The following is a 14,014-nucleotide window of genomic DNA, read 5'->3' on the forward strand; positions in this document are numbered from 1 at the left end:
GATCCGAGCTGATTTGGTGGAGTTACGCTCACACAAGAATACATCGGTTGAGCTACATCGAGCGTGCTTTATGTCCAGAGTGATGTAATCTCTATTTGACTGCAGCTCAGTCAAATCAGCTCGGATCAACCTACTTTAATCATGGAAATGAATGTCTGGAGCAGGGGCATCGTTCCCATGCAGTGGATCTCGCAACAATGATGATTGGATAAAAGTGGCCGTTAGCTAGCAATACATGCCTGTTCCTAGATGATCCATAAAGTAATTATACATTGACCCTTCCATTCATGCAAACGTAGTTGTGTTACACAACACGACCCTCTGCATCTTTTGCTCTGCCAGCGTCCACCTACTTGACAATGAACAAAGACCACTCTTCATATAGCATCACGCTTACAAACATAAAGGTGCCTGTATCTCCAAACTTTACAACGAAACGTGGGGTTTTGATTAGGACAATGTGCTCGGCTGGGCCAACAGCACCTTGTGTGAAAGTTTTACGTTCAATGTCGCAAACAGCCCAAAAAATATTTTTTTGGTCGTCGAAAAAAGTTTCAAGAGGTCGACCCCCGGATCCAGTTTGGCTGGTGACGACATTGCGAAATCTGGGATTGCCCGCAATGAACTTCATACTTTGACACAAGATTCCTTTGACCCCGACGAGCACGTTGATCTATTAAAGAGCCCACGTTTGATTGTAAAGTTTGGAGATACAGACACCTTTGTGTTTTACATATGCTGTAAGGGTGATGCTATATGAGAAGTGGTCTTTGTTTAATGTAAAATAGTATGACTATAATAGAGCAAAAGATGCAGAGGGCGTGTTTGTGTAACTTGAGTCATTCAGCACAGGCGATGCATGATTCTTGTACACTATTCAGGAAGAGTTCAAAATGCCAGCTAATAACCTTAGTCCTCTCATTCTCCATTGTTGTCCAATCCAATGCATACGAACGATTGTGCTGCACCAGCCCATCATCCCCATCCTTCAACTTTCATGATCCGAGAGGATTTGACTGCAAAACGCTCAAACACAGAAGCATCGCCCAATATGAGAAAAATCATTTTGCAAAGTTATTTGTAAACTGCCCATTCCTCCCATTCGTCTTTGTTGTCCAATCCAATGCATACGAACGACTCATCTGCTCCAGCCCATCATTCCCATCATTTAACTTTCTTGATTCGAGGTAACCTGGTAGTAAAGGCAATGGCTGTTGTTGGATCATCATTATCATGTAAAGTGTAAAATGGCACACACCCTTTTGCTATACGTGAGGATCATCATTTCTTTTATTTACTTGTACCTATTGTCCATCGTGATGGTGATGATGACGATGGGTGGATGGTGTGTGTGTGGGGGGGGGGTCATTGAGTGGCCTCAGTGTAATAGCAGTAGGGGATTTAAACTTGGGGGTCGGTAGCTCCACGACTTGAGACAACGCTTCTCTTCTTTTTCTCCCACCTTTCCTTATTCCATTCACGACATCTCGATCAAGGTAATGTATTATAGAAGAGTGCTCTTGTTGGCTGTGAGGTATTAATGTAGCTCTGAACATGCATTGTCAGGGAGTGAGTGTGTCCAAGTGCTGAGGAATGAGCGTGGTTGGTGGTTGGTGGTTGCCATGGCGATATTGTTGCTTCCTTTTGCTCGTTGCTATTCCCGCTCTACGCTTGGTGTCAACAGGTCCATTCAGAGTCCAATGTTGCAGTCGAATTGGTTACATTGACGCGTCAGCTTGTATAGAGGGAAAGTTTGGTCTCAAGACGTTGGCTGGTTTTGTTTGGCGTTTTGTTTCGGCTCAACTACACTACTACACCATGGTTTTCGGTTTCCAGTAACCAACAACAAAGGGTCTTTGTGTATATGGAAAAGGCAAGTACAATGAAACAAACAATGAAAAGGGCGTTTATTGTATATGTTTGCTAATAATGAACTGAATAGGCGTTCATTAAGCAATTGAACTTTAGTAGCCATCATCATCATCTCCTTGCGTTCGACTTCCAATATCCACCTTGAGAGCAATGCTCTTGGCGATACTGTACTTCTTTTGCTGATGTCTCATTGAGCTCGTGCTCTTACTCCGACTACTGCTATTGCTACTGCTGCTGCTTCCACTTCTTCCTCTGTCTCTTGTTCTTCTTCTTCGTCTTCCTCCTCCTCGTTGTCTACCTACCTCGATTTCGGTACCTCTCACCAAGCGTGTTCGTCTCAGACTCGATGATGTCACCCCTCATTCTTCTTCCTCAGTGACAAACGGTGACAACGACGTTGATGATGAAATTGAAATGAAGACCTTCGGTGTATGTTGAAGGATAAGGATATCTTGGATGGGGACATACTTTTGTCACCTACAAAAATCACCTTTCAAGTGGCAGATGGATTTATCAGCTGTTGGTTTTCCATCACTTCGACTCAGTACTACTCCAAGATGCTTGACCACTTTATCAGTTTGATCCATCATGACAACAATTCCCACGCCCAATCATATATAAACAAGGCTCTTTGCACCAACATCACCATACGCTCTTTCTTTCTACTTGTATGCATATCATCAATAGTCAATGGTCTTTGGTAAGTCTCAAGGATATCCTTTATTATGTGATCCCCAAAATGAGGGTACTCATGCATTCATCTATGTAGCTCACATCATTGCTTCTTTACCACTTGAAGTGCTCATTGGCGCCTATGACATTTGGTTGTCTTCCTTGATGGAGCTTTGTGGTAGGTATATTTGTAGGCAAAAGGCAACCTCTCAATCTGACGGGGAATTTGGTACTCCTTTGTAGGTGGCATAAATACATGCTTCGATGAATATGAAGTCAACCCGCCCACTTTGACGATTTCGCATCGCTTGTTCACAAGTCACCATATCAGCAGATTGCTCTCTGGTCGCCAATACTTCGAGTTGGATAACGCAACAGCATTATTGCTCAACAAGGATTGGATGCATGAACCACATATCAAATATGCTTGTGCTCAAGTCCATCATCAGGATCAACCACATTGCCATCATCAGGATCAACCTAATTTATATGATCAATGCAACGACGGCAAAATCAAGCAGCTTCTGGTGGATCTCACAGCACTCATCGGCAATCAGGCAAAAATACCAGTAATTAGAAACGTTGAATTGAACCATGCTATGAAGAAATGGCTGAAATCATACCTTCATCAATTTCAAAAGCCAATCAGACTGTTATAAAGAACATTCAAACACGCCTCGACTCGCATTGTACCCAAAAAGCCTAATCGACCATACATTTTTTTATAAAGTAGACAAGAAACAACTTACACTTTGCGCAATCAACATATATAAGATCGCCCGAATAGATTGGCAATTATATAATGATACTTGCTTAGGGTTAATCCATGTCTTATAAATCCCTTTTACTCGATCAATAAATTACACGCCTCGTCTCATCTGCACTCTTATTCAATGCTCTTCTTCCTTGAGCCATCATTTTCAGGAACACAGTTGCAAGTGCATGTTCTTTGTTGTCGACGATTGGTGACTTACGCATCCAGCTGTGTGTGTTCCAGTATGTAGGATCAAGGCGAGTTCCATATTGTGATGAATACCCGATCCCATTTAATCTACAACAGGACCAGGTTTGCTGATTTGATCAGCACATCGATATTCAAAAGCGACTACTCATATTGTGACAGAGCTTAATGTTGGTATGCTTTTGCTATTTACTGCTCAACTAAAAAATGACATTTTATTTATGCAGTGACATACATGTTGAAGAAGGAGAATGATGGTGGGCTTTCAATATGGATTCATGCAGCACCAGCAATGAGTGACACACACACATGCTGCTCTCTCTCTTTCAAAAGCATACAGCACCACTTTTACACTCACTCTCCACACGACTCTTTCCATATCAGTCTACCTTATGTTTTGACCCCTTTTCTACGTTCTTTTCCGCGGTCGGGCCCCAACAATCTCACTCCTTTGTGTTTCTTCTTTTCCTCTTTCTCCTTTCTCATCACCCACATTCTATTCTCTCTCTCCCATCTATCAACTCCATCTCGACCATTGTTCATGGATGTAAATGGATCTTCCCATGACTTCAGTCCTCCTGCGACACCTCCCAACTTTTTCACCACGGCACTACCATTGTCACCGCCCTTAGCAAGAGCAGCTTTATTGAATACAAAGTCATCATCCTACAACAGCAGCAGCAGCAGTGGTGATGGTGGGGATGATGATGATGATGATGATACACGTCTTGCCACTCTCTTTACCGATGAACAACAAAGCACCATCATACAATTCAAGACACTCTTTCAACAACTCACCTCTCAACAAAAACAATATTTATTATACGAGATTGTCAACTGCTGCGATAGTACTCAGCTGACGTATCTCAACGATGTCATTGCTCCTCGCCTCAAGATTGACTTTTTAAAGGAGTTGCCTATTGAAATATCGCTTCATGTATTATCCTTTATTGATGATCCAAAGACGTTGGCGCGTGCATCGTGTGTATCCACCTTCTGGAACTCATTACTCAAGGATGAAGCCACGTGGAAGCTGTTGTGCATGAAACACCAATACAACCGCCGACGTAATTCAAGTATCTCTGGTGGCGAATTGCTAGACCCTCCCAGCCGTCGACTCAACTTTTCGTATCGTGAATACTTTAAGCGCAAGTACAACATCGCTTCAGCATGGGCGCATGGTGGCCACGTTAAAGTGGTCGAGGATGGATTTGGTGACGTCTTGGTGACATCGTTGCAGTTTGATGATAAATACATTGTCGTTGGCTGTGACAACCATCGAATCGAAGTCTTTGATACCCAAACAGCACGCAAGATTCGTACACTGGAAGGACATGAAGGTGGCGTATGGGCATTACACTTTAAGGGTGGTGAACGACATGATCCAGAACGCGTCCTTGTATCGGGTGCCTGCGACCGGTAAATAATAATAATGTGGGTGTTTGAAACGTTGGCTGATCATGATCATATAGCGATGTACGGGTTTGGAATTTGGACACGGGTCGTCTTAAGCATGTGTTGCGAGGACATACTTCCACGGTGCGGTGTCTCAAGATGAGGGACAAACGTATTGCCGTGACAGGCTCAAGAGATGCAACGGTGCGTGTATGGGATATTCAAAGGGGTGTCATGCTGCATCTCCTGCATGGGCATCAAACAAGTGTACGTTGCTTGGATATCAGTGGCGATATTGTAGCTTCGGGATCATACGACTCGACCGCACGATTATGGGATTTACGTACAGGAAGATGTCAACACGTGCTTGAAGGACATTATTCACAAATCTACGCTATCGCCTTTGATGGTCATCGTGTTGTTACCGGTTCGCTTGATTCGAATATCCGTGTCTGGTCACCTGAAACAGGCCAATGCTTGGCGACACTTCATGGACATACTTCACTTGTGGGGCAGCTTCAATTAAGCGGGAATACGCTTGTGAGTGGTGGATCGGATGGATGCTTACGCATGTGGGATTTACAACATTACGAATGCGTTGAACAAGTATCAGCTCATGACAACTCAGTGACATGTCTTCAATTCGATGATCGACGCATGATCAGTGCTGGGAATGATGGTCGTATCAAATTGTGGGATATGCGTCAGGGTCAATTCATTCGGCAAATGAGTCAGCCATCAATGACGGTATGGGCCATCCAATTCAATGATACACGTGCTGTCATGTTGATGCGAAGAACACGTCCTGATCAACCCAATCATTGGCAAACTATCATGGAAGTGCACGAATTTGATATACTGCAACACCACGACGACACTACCTCTACCACTACTACATCAAATCGCAACACTCTTATGGCGCCCTATTCGGCATCTTTTTCGTCCTTGTCATCCTCTTCAATCATGGATACAGACGAGATGATTTAAGCTTTCACTACTATACCACAAGATCTCCCCCTCCTTGTATTCCATATCCATCATCATATCACCACCCATTACATAGTCGTCTTCCCCCACCACCACTACCCTTTGTGTACAATCCTTTCTCTTGTTTCTTCTTTTCCTCTGATAGCATTTTCTTTTTTCTCTCTCACACACTCACACACCACGCTTATCTTAACTTTGCATTGACATGATTTGGAAAATACATTGATAGTGGATCTTTCCATGGATATAACTCTTTCATTTCACACCCTTATATTAACTAAAATGATGCCCAGTGTTAAGGATTACCACCGACACCCTATGTAAATAGAGCACAGTATAAGCCATAATGTAGCTAAACAACAGTGGATTTCTTTACCTTGTGATTAAATGCAAACCACCAAATGAGGAAGGCTGCCACAATGAGAAGGATGAGGACAATAATGAAGCAACACCATTTTTTCTAATGTAGACAATGAATCAGCATGATGATGAACAATGAGACACCCATTATTGACTCACTGCTCGTGTACGTTTTGCAATCTTGATAGCATCATCTACATGATGCACACCTTTTTCGATATCACCAGCAGCTGTTTCAGCATGGTCTTCTATCTCAGTCAATGTATTGCCCTGATGTTCTACCAACGTTTGCATATCCACAAATAATTGGTGGAGCTCCAGTAATGTTTTTTCAATTCGCTTTATGTCATCGTGGCGCGTTTGAACTTGACTTAGCACCGATTGAGCTTGTCCGCTTCGATTACTTTTTAGTAGCTGCATGATGTTGTTGCTGTGGGTTAATCATGGATCACCTGGCGATGATAGTGATCAACTTACGCTTTGGGCAAAGACCTGGTTTTGTTGGTCCGAATCCATAATGGCATCGATCTCTTCTTCCGTTACATCCGGTTTGACTAAGGTCTTGGTTAGATGATCATGCAGCTTTTTGACATGGATGCGTCGTCCCATACCAATACGAATTTGCCTTGCCACTTGTTGTCGATATCGTTTCGAAAATGTGTTTTCGGTATTTTGGTATTGCTGGATGACATTGACAAAGTCTTGTTTGAGTCGTTGTGCTTGCATGTGTCGTATTTTGCCATCGGGTCCACCACAATGGCTCATCAATGCTACGTATGGTTGCACTCTTGTTATAGGTTTGTCTCCTTTTACAATCTTCCTCCCTCCTCCTTGAACACGTACCTTGTATTCTCCGCTTGATACGATTATTTTGATCCGATATTTGATCCGCCATCACTTTGGATGCTTGAGTAATACGAGTCGCTTGCTGATCATTTGTGGCAGATTCCAAAGCTTGGCTGTGTAGTTGTTCTTGTCGCTCAATGTCAGCTTTTACTTGGTCAATCGCATCGCTAATTAATCCAACCTAAACGTAAAGTCGCATTTATTTATCATGCATGCTCGTAATGCCGCTATGAAGATGTATGCAACCTACCTCGGATAAATACCCATCCATAGTTGAAAGATCAGCCACATGATCATCTACAGGCCGCTGCTGTTGTTGTCGTACCGGTGATGGCGTGGGTGATGCTTGTTGTTGTGGTTGTCGTGTTGCAGTGGGTGATTGATGACGACGAGGACTAGTCGATCGACGATTTCCTCTTGCACCACGACGAGGTCCAAAGGCTTCGGTACTATGCATGCAAGTCATTAAGAATGAAAACAATCAAATCTCAAAACAAAGCAGAATGTACCTGTCAGTGCTGGCCTAAAAGTCATTCTCAAATGATTAATGATCTCATGTTGGCTATACGATTCAATCAACTGCTTACACGCAAATCTGCCATCCGATCCCGACTAATGGTGTATCGGTCGCCAGCCATATCAAACAGAATTCAAGTGCGCCTGGTAGTAGTGGTGGTGATTAAAAGACGAGAAAAAAAGAGGGAAAAGTGGGAAAGCCAAAGGCATGAAACAAGAGGGAGGGAGGTGATGAGTGTAGAAAGGGAGGCACCTAATCTCTCTTTTTCTCAAAAACACGTTGATTGTAGCAATAAAAGGGCAGTCTCCCCAGGGAAAGGAGGGATGGTGTCTAATAACCGGTTGTAGGTGAGATATCTGAAGGGGTTTCTGATAGAGCTGATCATGGGATTTCTTGTATTCTCTCGCATCCCTTCTGCTCAAGATCATTTTTGCTTCCAAATTGGCTGCAAAAGAATGGTTGTTTCAATCCTGGACATCCTTGTGCTGCCGTCTACTGACAACAATTCCTTGCACACTTTACGCATTGTACGCACCTCTTGGGATGTTGAACAAGCACGTAGCATGAAGCTTTTGTATGACAGCATGATGGTCAGACACCTTTTAATGGCTGTTTTGGGATCGCTGCTACTTTTAAATTCGCACCACTTCTTGCGGCAGGTTCATTGAATAATGAAATTTAGTGCTAAAACCGGATAATTGGATATGCTGGATCATATTGCACTTGCTTTTTCATAACCCATAGCCTTTGTGCCTAGTCAATTAGCATTCCTTGATGCCACGAGATGGAAAAGATGGTAAAGGACCTTTACCAGGTCGATGAAAAAACACCGTATTCGCTCCCTTGGTGATTTCTGGATCGTGTTAAAATGCATCAGGATGCTGTATGAGATCGATCCTATCATTTATTAACGAGGGCGCGTCTGCTGACGAGCTAACATGCTCTTCCAAAACGTATACATCAGCGTAGATGATTGGATTTATGATCAAGGAGTATCGTTGCTATGGCAATGAAACCATGGTTCATAAGCAATTACACAGCAAGATGCGTTTAGCCTTCTTGTAGATTATCAAGTAGGTGTGAACTATCATGCTGACACATGATATCGTAATATCGCTTCCGAATGCATAACCCAACAACGCATCCAATCATCAAAACTGAACATGCATCATTGAGAATCCGACTTGTTGGTATGCTGCAGCTACCCCATCATTGTTAGCCATATTCAAGCTGTAGTGGACCATGGAGCAATGAGAATAGTAGTTGCCTTTTTATTAGGAGTCAAAGTAAGAGATCAGGAGGCACTTGAGCCTATTCTTTCTTTAGCCTAGCAAGGTGAGAGGAACGGGTGTAATAAACCAAGTCGCTCCGAAAACCAAGAAAATGATGATTGTCATAATCCGATCTACCAGCGATTGTGTGACACCCTGCGTAATCTCCTTTTCTTGTAATTAAGCTGATAGCGCTTGTTGCTCTCTTTTGCTTTATTACCTTTGACATCATTGGGTGGCACATGCTGCTGGCCTATTGTGGCGGGATACTTTTATGGGGTCACAACAATGATCACCAGCCACCACCTAAAACCTAATTTCCGCCTTGCAATCTCCCCTTCACGTGGATCTTTCATTAATCCATAGCTCGCTGGTAGTACCAGTGCGTGTTTGTAATAATTACAAAGTTACGCATACACGATCCCAAAGTACAAAGAAAGCTTATTTGAGAATTGCTCTCTATTTTTGTGATGATGAGAAGGTAACCAGTAAGAATGAGCGTGGGGTCAACGGCGAAAAGTACACGCGATCCGTTTAGTGCACATAGCAATAAGCGTGTCTTGGCAATTGATTATTACAATAAGTGTTGTGCTGCTATTTAAAAAGACAACAGATACGATAAAGGGGGAGGAAGTACAGAAGTGGAACGTCGAAACGATCCCAAACCGCAAGAGGAAATAGGGCTTCTGGTTTGCCATCAAATCAAGTGTAGCCAAACCTGGTAACGGTTGTCGGCCAGCCAAATACCGTGCTCTCTTGTGGTGCAATGCGGGAGTGTGTGTATTGTTGATACTTACATCGTTTGTAAGAGAACGAGTGTTTGTGCGGTCTGTGTCTGTGATGTGCTTGAATAGAGAACAAGGGCTCCAAAGTTAGTGCCCCGTTACCTTTTCTCGGCTTTTCTCTTACTCCTCGCTTTCCTTCTCTCTCTTTTTTCTTTTTACACATCTCCGTCATCCCCCATATTATCTCATTTCTCCCTTCACCCAACCACCCTTTCTCCCCCTCTTTCTTTCTTTCACACATACATACATAACCTCTCTCTCTTTTTTCCTTTCACACACACACCCACACAATCAAAATACATACACACACGGACCAACAACCCACACACATGCCAAGTCCACCACCCAACGTCATTATCGGTGAGCCGACAGCAAACCAAAACCCATACAGGCACCAGGGCGCCTATGTGATACGTCGACCATCACCCTCGTCACTACCACAACCTAATACGATTTCCGACGATATTAAAAAAAGTTACATGAGACAACAACTTCCCGTTAGAAACCAGAGCTTGGCTGCAGCTGCAACGGCTGCCAAGGCCGTTAACATTCTTTATGACATGCGTTCGCCTACTAACCCAGCTCCAAATTCATCTGCTACTACTACTACCACTACCACTGCCACTACCACCACCACTACCTCTACTACCACCAGTGCTACACGACATCCAAGTAACGCAAGTGATGAATCGGCTGATAGTAACTGCCCAGCAACACCGCCATCATTATCAACAACAACCTCGACACCATGTCGCACTAAATCGCCGTCTTTTTTTGCCAGCCTTGCCGAAAAACGACGAGCTAGGAAAAACAATGAAGCCGCTGCAGCAGCGGCGGCGGCAGCAGCAGCAGCAGCAGCAGCCTCATCATCTTCTTCTTCTGCTGCCAATGGTGGATCGACTACGACGACTACATCACCCACACCCATCAATACCAAAACGCAACATCCACTTGAAGAAGGTGGAAAAGAGCAGATGGACCCAACGGTGGCACGATCCAATTCATCATCCAGTCAAAACCACGAGTGGAATTCATTGCACGAATACGTATCATCGGATGATGATGACGATGATGATGATTACACGACACCACAAAGAAAACAAAGCACAGCAACAACAGGTAAATGTTGTGAGGAGAGGAAGAGAACGTGTTACTTTTTTTGGTGGCAGGAGCGTACATGCATTGCATATGTGTGTCGTGTGATGATGGATTTGAATGGACGGACCCCTGACGATCTTTTTGTGATATATTTATAAACTCGATATAGAGAGCAACCATATAGCGCTGGCCGCACAAGCTCCATTAGCTGCTGTATCACCTATGGCTTACGAGACTGAAGACCAACAAAACGAGTTCTTTTCACATTACGGGTTATCCACAGGCCATGTCGACTCGGCACTTTTGTCTCATGTTGCCCGAGAAATGTATAATCGAATTATGCCAGATGACGTCGTGCGGGATGGTGTCGAATATCATTACTTGTTCACTGGCAAGGAAGCGGTGGTAAGTTAAGCTTTCTTTCTCCTCCCCCCCCACCTCTTGTTCTTTTCCCAACGTTGTACAAAAACCAACCCTATTTTGCACATCTCTTGACAGGATCGTCTCGTCGAGATCATCCACGGCAATGACAACCAACACGATCGCAATCGCGCCCTGATGATTGGTCGCTCGCTTGAAGCTCAAGGACTCTTCCGAGATATTGACGGTGAACATCGGCTACGAGATGACACGAGCGAATTGTATCGATTTGAAGCACCCACCATTGACCGTGCCAAAGAAGGTTGGTAAAGGCATATATATAAATAGGTGGATGGGGATATGGATGCATGGGCTAAACAGTGTGTGCTATGAATAGGTGGTAGTGATGCCAACTTGGCCACAGGTGTCTTTACCGCATTGACGCCTTGTTACTCGCCCACATGTAACAGTGGCACGCCATGTTACTCACCCAATTGTCCAGGCACCATGCGCAAGGTAAGATATCTATTTGACATGCATGGTATAAATCATGAATGCTCATTCTCTCTCTATATTTGCGATCCAGGTCATCAAGCGTTCGGCAAGCCAATCATCGTTACCCGACAAGGTAAGACAACATGCACCATGGCAGGATAAGGAACGTGATCTCTGAGATTGAGTCTATTGTAGGAGAATACACGCGCTTTATGGATTCATTCTGTTCCCAAAGATGTGGTTGCAGCAACGCCACCCGAAGAACGAAAACGTCAAGAGTGTATATACGAGCTTATTTATACCGAAGAGGACTTTTCCAAAGACCTTGATTATGTACATAACGTAAGTCTCGGTGGGCTGGTTAAAGGATACATCCGTTTTTCTTATACAAAGGGTATCATAGCACTATGTAATCCCTCTAATGACTACCGACATCCTGAGCCAAGGCACAGAACGACGTGAACAAGTGGTGCAGCAAATCTTTTGGAATCTCGCTGATATTCGTCGAGTCACCACGGGATTCACTTATGCACTCTCCAAGCGACGAAAGCAACAGGATTTGGTGGATACCATTGGTGACGTGATGATGTCTTTTGTTCGGCAATTCGACCCCTATATTTCTTATGGTGCTCATCAAGTGATTGGCAAGCATAACTTTGAGCTCGAGAAGCGACGCAATCCACGATTTGCTCAATTTGTCAGCCAAACCGAGCGTAAGCCTGAATCTCGACGACTTGAATTGAATGGTTACCTCACCAAGCCAACTACACGCCTCGGCCGATACAACTTGTTGTTGCGAGAGATTTTGAAACGCACCCCTGAGGGCAATCCCGATCTCGAGATCATTCCACAAGTCATGGAGCAAATCACCCATTTGTTGGAGCAAGTCAACAGTGAAACAGGTCGCGTGGAACGTGCATTTACCTTGCGGCAAATTGATGAGCGTATGATCTTCAAATCAACAAGCATCTTTACGGTAAGAAGTTGAGGAAAGGGATGAGGAATACAGGTTACAGGGATACTAATGGAAAGAGACTATGCAGGATTTAAAGTTGCAGGATCCTGAGCGGCAATTACTGATGCAGGGACGCTTGAAGCGCAAGGGCAATAGTTCTTCAGATTCATCCGAGATGCAAGTATTCTTGTTTGATCATTATCTGGTGTTGAGCAAAACCAAGATGCAAAATCATCTTGAACATTACAAGGTGTCTCGTAAGGTAAGCAACACACACACACACACAATGCTATCCCATTCAACTTGCTCACCTATAAAATCTCTTTAGCCTATTCCATTGGATGTGCTTTCATTGTCCGTTGTTGATGTTCAACCCCAAGGTCGTCATAACAAGCCAACAGCCTCATCCTCGTCACCTGGTAATGGTGGTGTTATTTCACCAAGACCTTCAACTTCAGCATCCACAGCACAAACAGCTACAACGCCTGTTTCGGCTGATTCTTCATCAACCCCGACTCCTTCCATGAAATCATCTCAATCCATGACAACGACCAGCACCACGGCAACCAACAACTCTACTACTACATCTTCATCTTCCTCTGGACCTGTCCCTCCTCCCACTGCAACCATCCCAACATCAAGTGCAATTGGAAGTTATGGCATCGTCTTTTATCATCATGGTCGTGGTGGATCACCCCCTGTAACCCTGTATACAAGCAATGCAGCTACTCGTCAATTGTGGGTCGACAAGATCTTGGCACAAAAGGAAGTGTATCAGTTACGATTGGTCGAAAGTGATTCTGCTCGCAAGACAAGCATTTCTCAAGATGAATAAACGCCCAGCATCCTACCTATTACCCTTCCTTTCTACCTCCTTCCCTTGTGCATATATATATATATCTTGTCACTCTTTCCCACTCACTCTCTCACACACACTCCTCCTCCTCCTTCTCTACATGCTAATAATAGTAATAAAAGCAATTTTCGGCAAAACGATATCTCTTTTGGTTTGCTTCCATCCGATTCCGATCACCCACCTCATCAACACCACTCACAATACGTAGAAGAATCATATGATTGAGAAAGAAAAAAGATGATGCCCATGATGTATATTGTGTACATTGATGAATAAAAAAAGGAATAGCATAACATAAGTAGTCTAGTACATGCGCGTTTGGTATGGATGCAATATGCGTAAGGGTAATAGCAAAGTCTTGGAATATGGTATATCTATAGTAGTTGTTGTTGTATAAAGTGGCGGTCGTAAAAAGAGGACGAGCTTGGCGGTGGTGTGCGGGAAAGAATGGAGGAAACATGGCAGGCCGGGTATTGTAGCGTTATATTTTTTTTTGTCTTGTGGTTGTTGGCAGAGTTTTTTTGTAGGTAGTACATTTCTCGCACGTGCTGCTGCTTATTTACTGTCGCGCGTACGGGCAATGG

The 14,014-nt window shown here is 43.8% G+C and overlaps 4 protein-coding genes across 4 annotated transcripts; 3 read left to right on the forward strand and 1 right to left on the reverse strand.

Annotated features, from left to right (window-relative positions):
• Positions 1-2,562: 2,562 nt before the first annotated feature.
• Positions 2,563-3,203, forward strand: O0I10_006546 (uncharacterized protein; the record flags this gene model as incomplete). The annotated part of the gene is made up of 3 exons (XM_058486573.1): positions 2,563-2,572; positions 2,642-2,722; positions 2,788-3,203. 3 exons carry the CDS (start codon positions 2,563-2,565, stop codon positions 3,201-3,203), a joined length of 507 nt encoding a protein of 168 aa, XP_058342644.1.
• An 843-nt stretch (positions 3,204-4,046) lies between these two features.
• O0I10_006547 (uncharacterized protein) lies at positions 4,047-5,887 on the forward strand (the record flags this gene model as incomplete). The annotated part of the gene is made up of 2 exons (XM_058486574.1): positions 4,047-4,924; positions 4,978-5,887. The coding sequence occupies 2 exons, from the start codon at positions 4,047-4,049 to the stop codon at positions 5,885-5,887; spliced, it is 1,788 nt and encodes a 595-aa protein (XP_058342645.1).
• Positions 5,888-6,182: 295 nt separating this feature from the next.
• On the reverse strand, positions 6,183-7,731 carry O0I10_006548 (uncharacterized protein; the record flags this gene model as incomplete). The annotated part of the gene is made up of 9 exons (XM_058486575.1): positions 6,183-6,203; positions 6,264-6,347; positions 6,407-6,661; positions 6,725-6,801; positions 6,859-7,017; positions 7,091-7,274; positions 7,344-7,542; positions 7,603-7,616; positions 7,681-7,731. 9 exons carry the CDS (start codon positions 7,729-7,731, stop codon positions 6,183-6,185), a joined length of 1,044 nt encoding a protein of 347 aa, XP_058342646.1.
• Positions 7,732-9,995: 2,264 nt separating this feature from the next.
• Positions 9,996-13,409, forward strand: O0I10_006549 (uncharacterized protein; the record flags this gene model as incomplete). Its single annotated transcript, XM_058486576.1, has 9 exons — positions 9,996-10,785; positions 10,934-11,169; positions 11,263-11,446; positions 11,522-11,640; positions 11,711-11,752; positions 11,815-11,961; positions 12,023-12,595; positions 12,663-12,836; positions 12,903-13,409. 9 exons carry the CDS (start codon positions 9,996-9,998, stop codon positions 13,407-13,409), a joined length of 2,772 nt encoding a protein of 923 aa, XP_058342647.1.
• Between the last annotated feature and the right edge of the window lie 605 nt (positions 13,410-14,014).

Source organism: Lichtheimia ornata (genome assembly GCF_029851405.1).
Source record: "Lichtheimia ornata isolate CBS 291.66 chromosome Unknown scaffold00029, whole genome shotgun sequence".
NCBI classification, from domain to species: Eukaryota; Fungi; Mucoromycota; class Mucoromycetes; order Mucorales; family Lichtheimiaceae; genus Lichtheimia; species Lichtheimia ornata.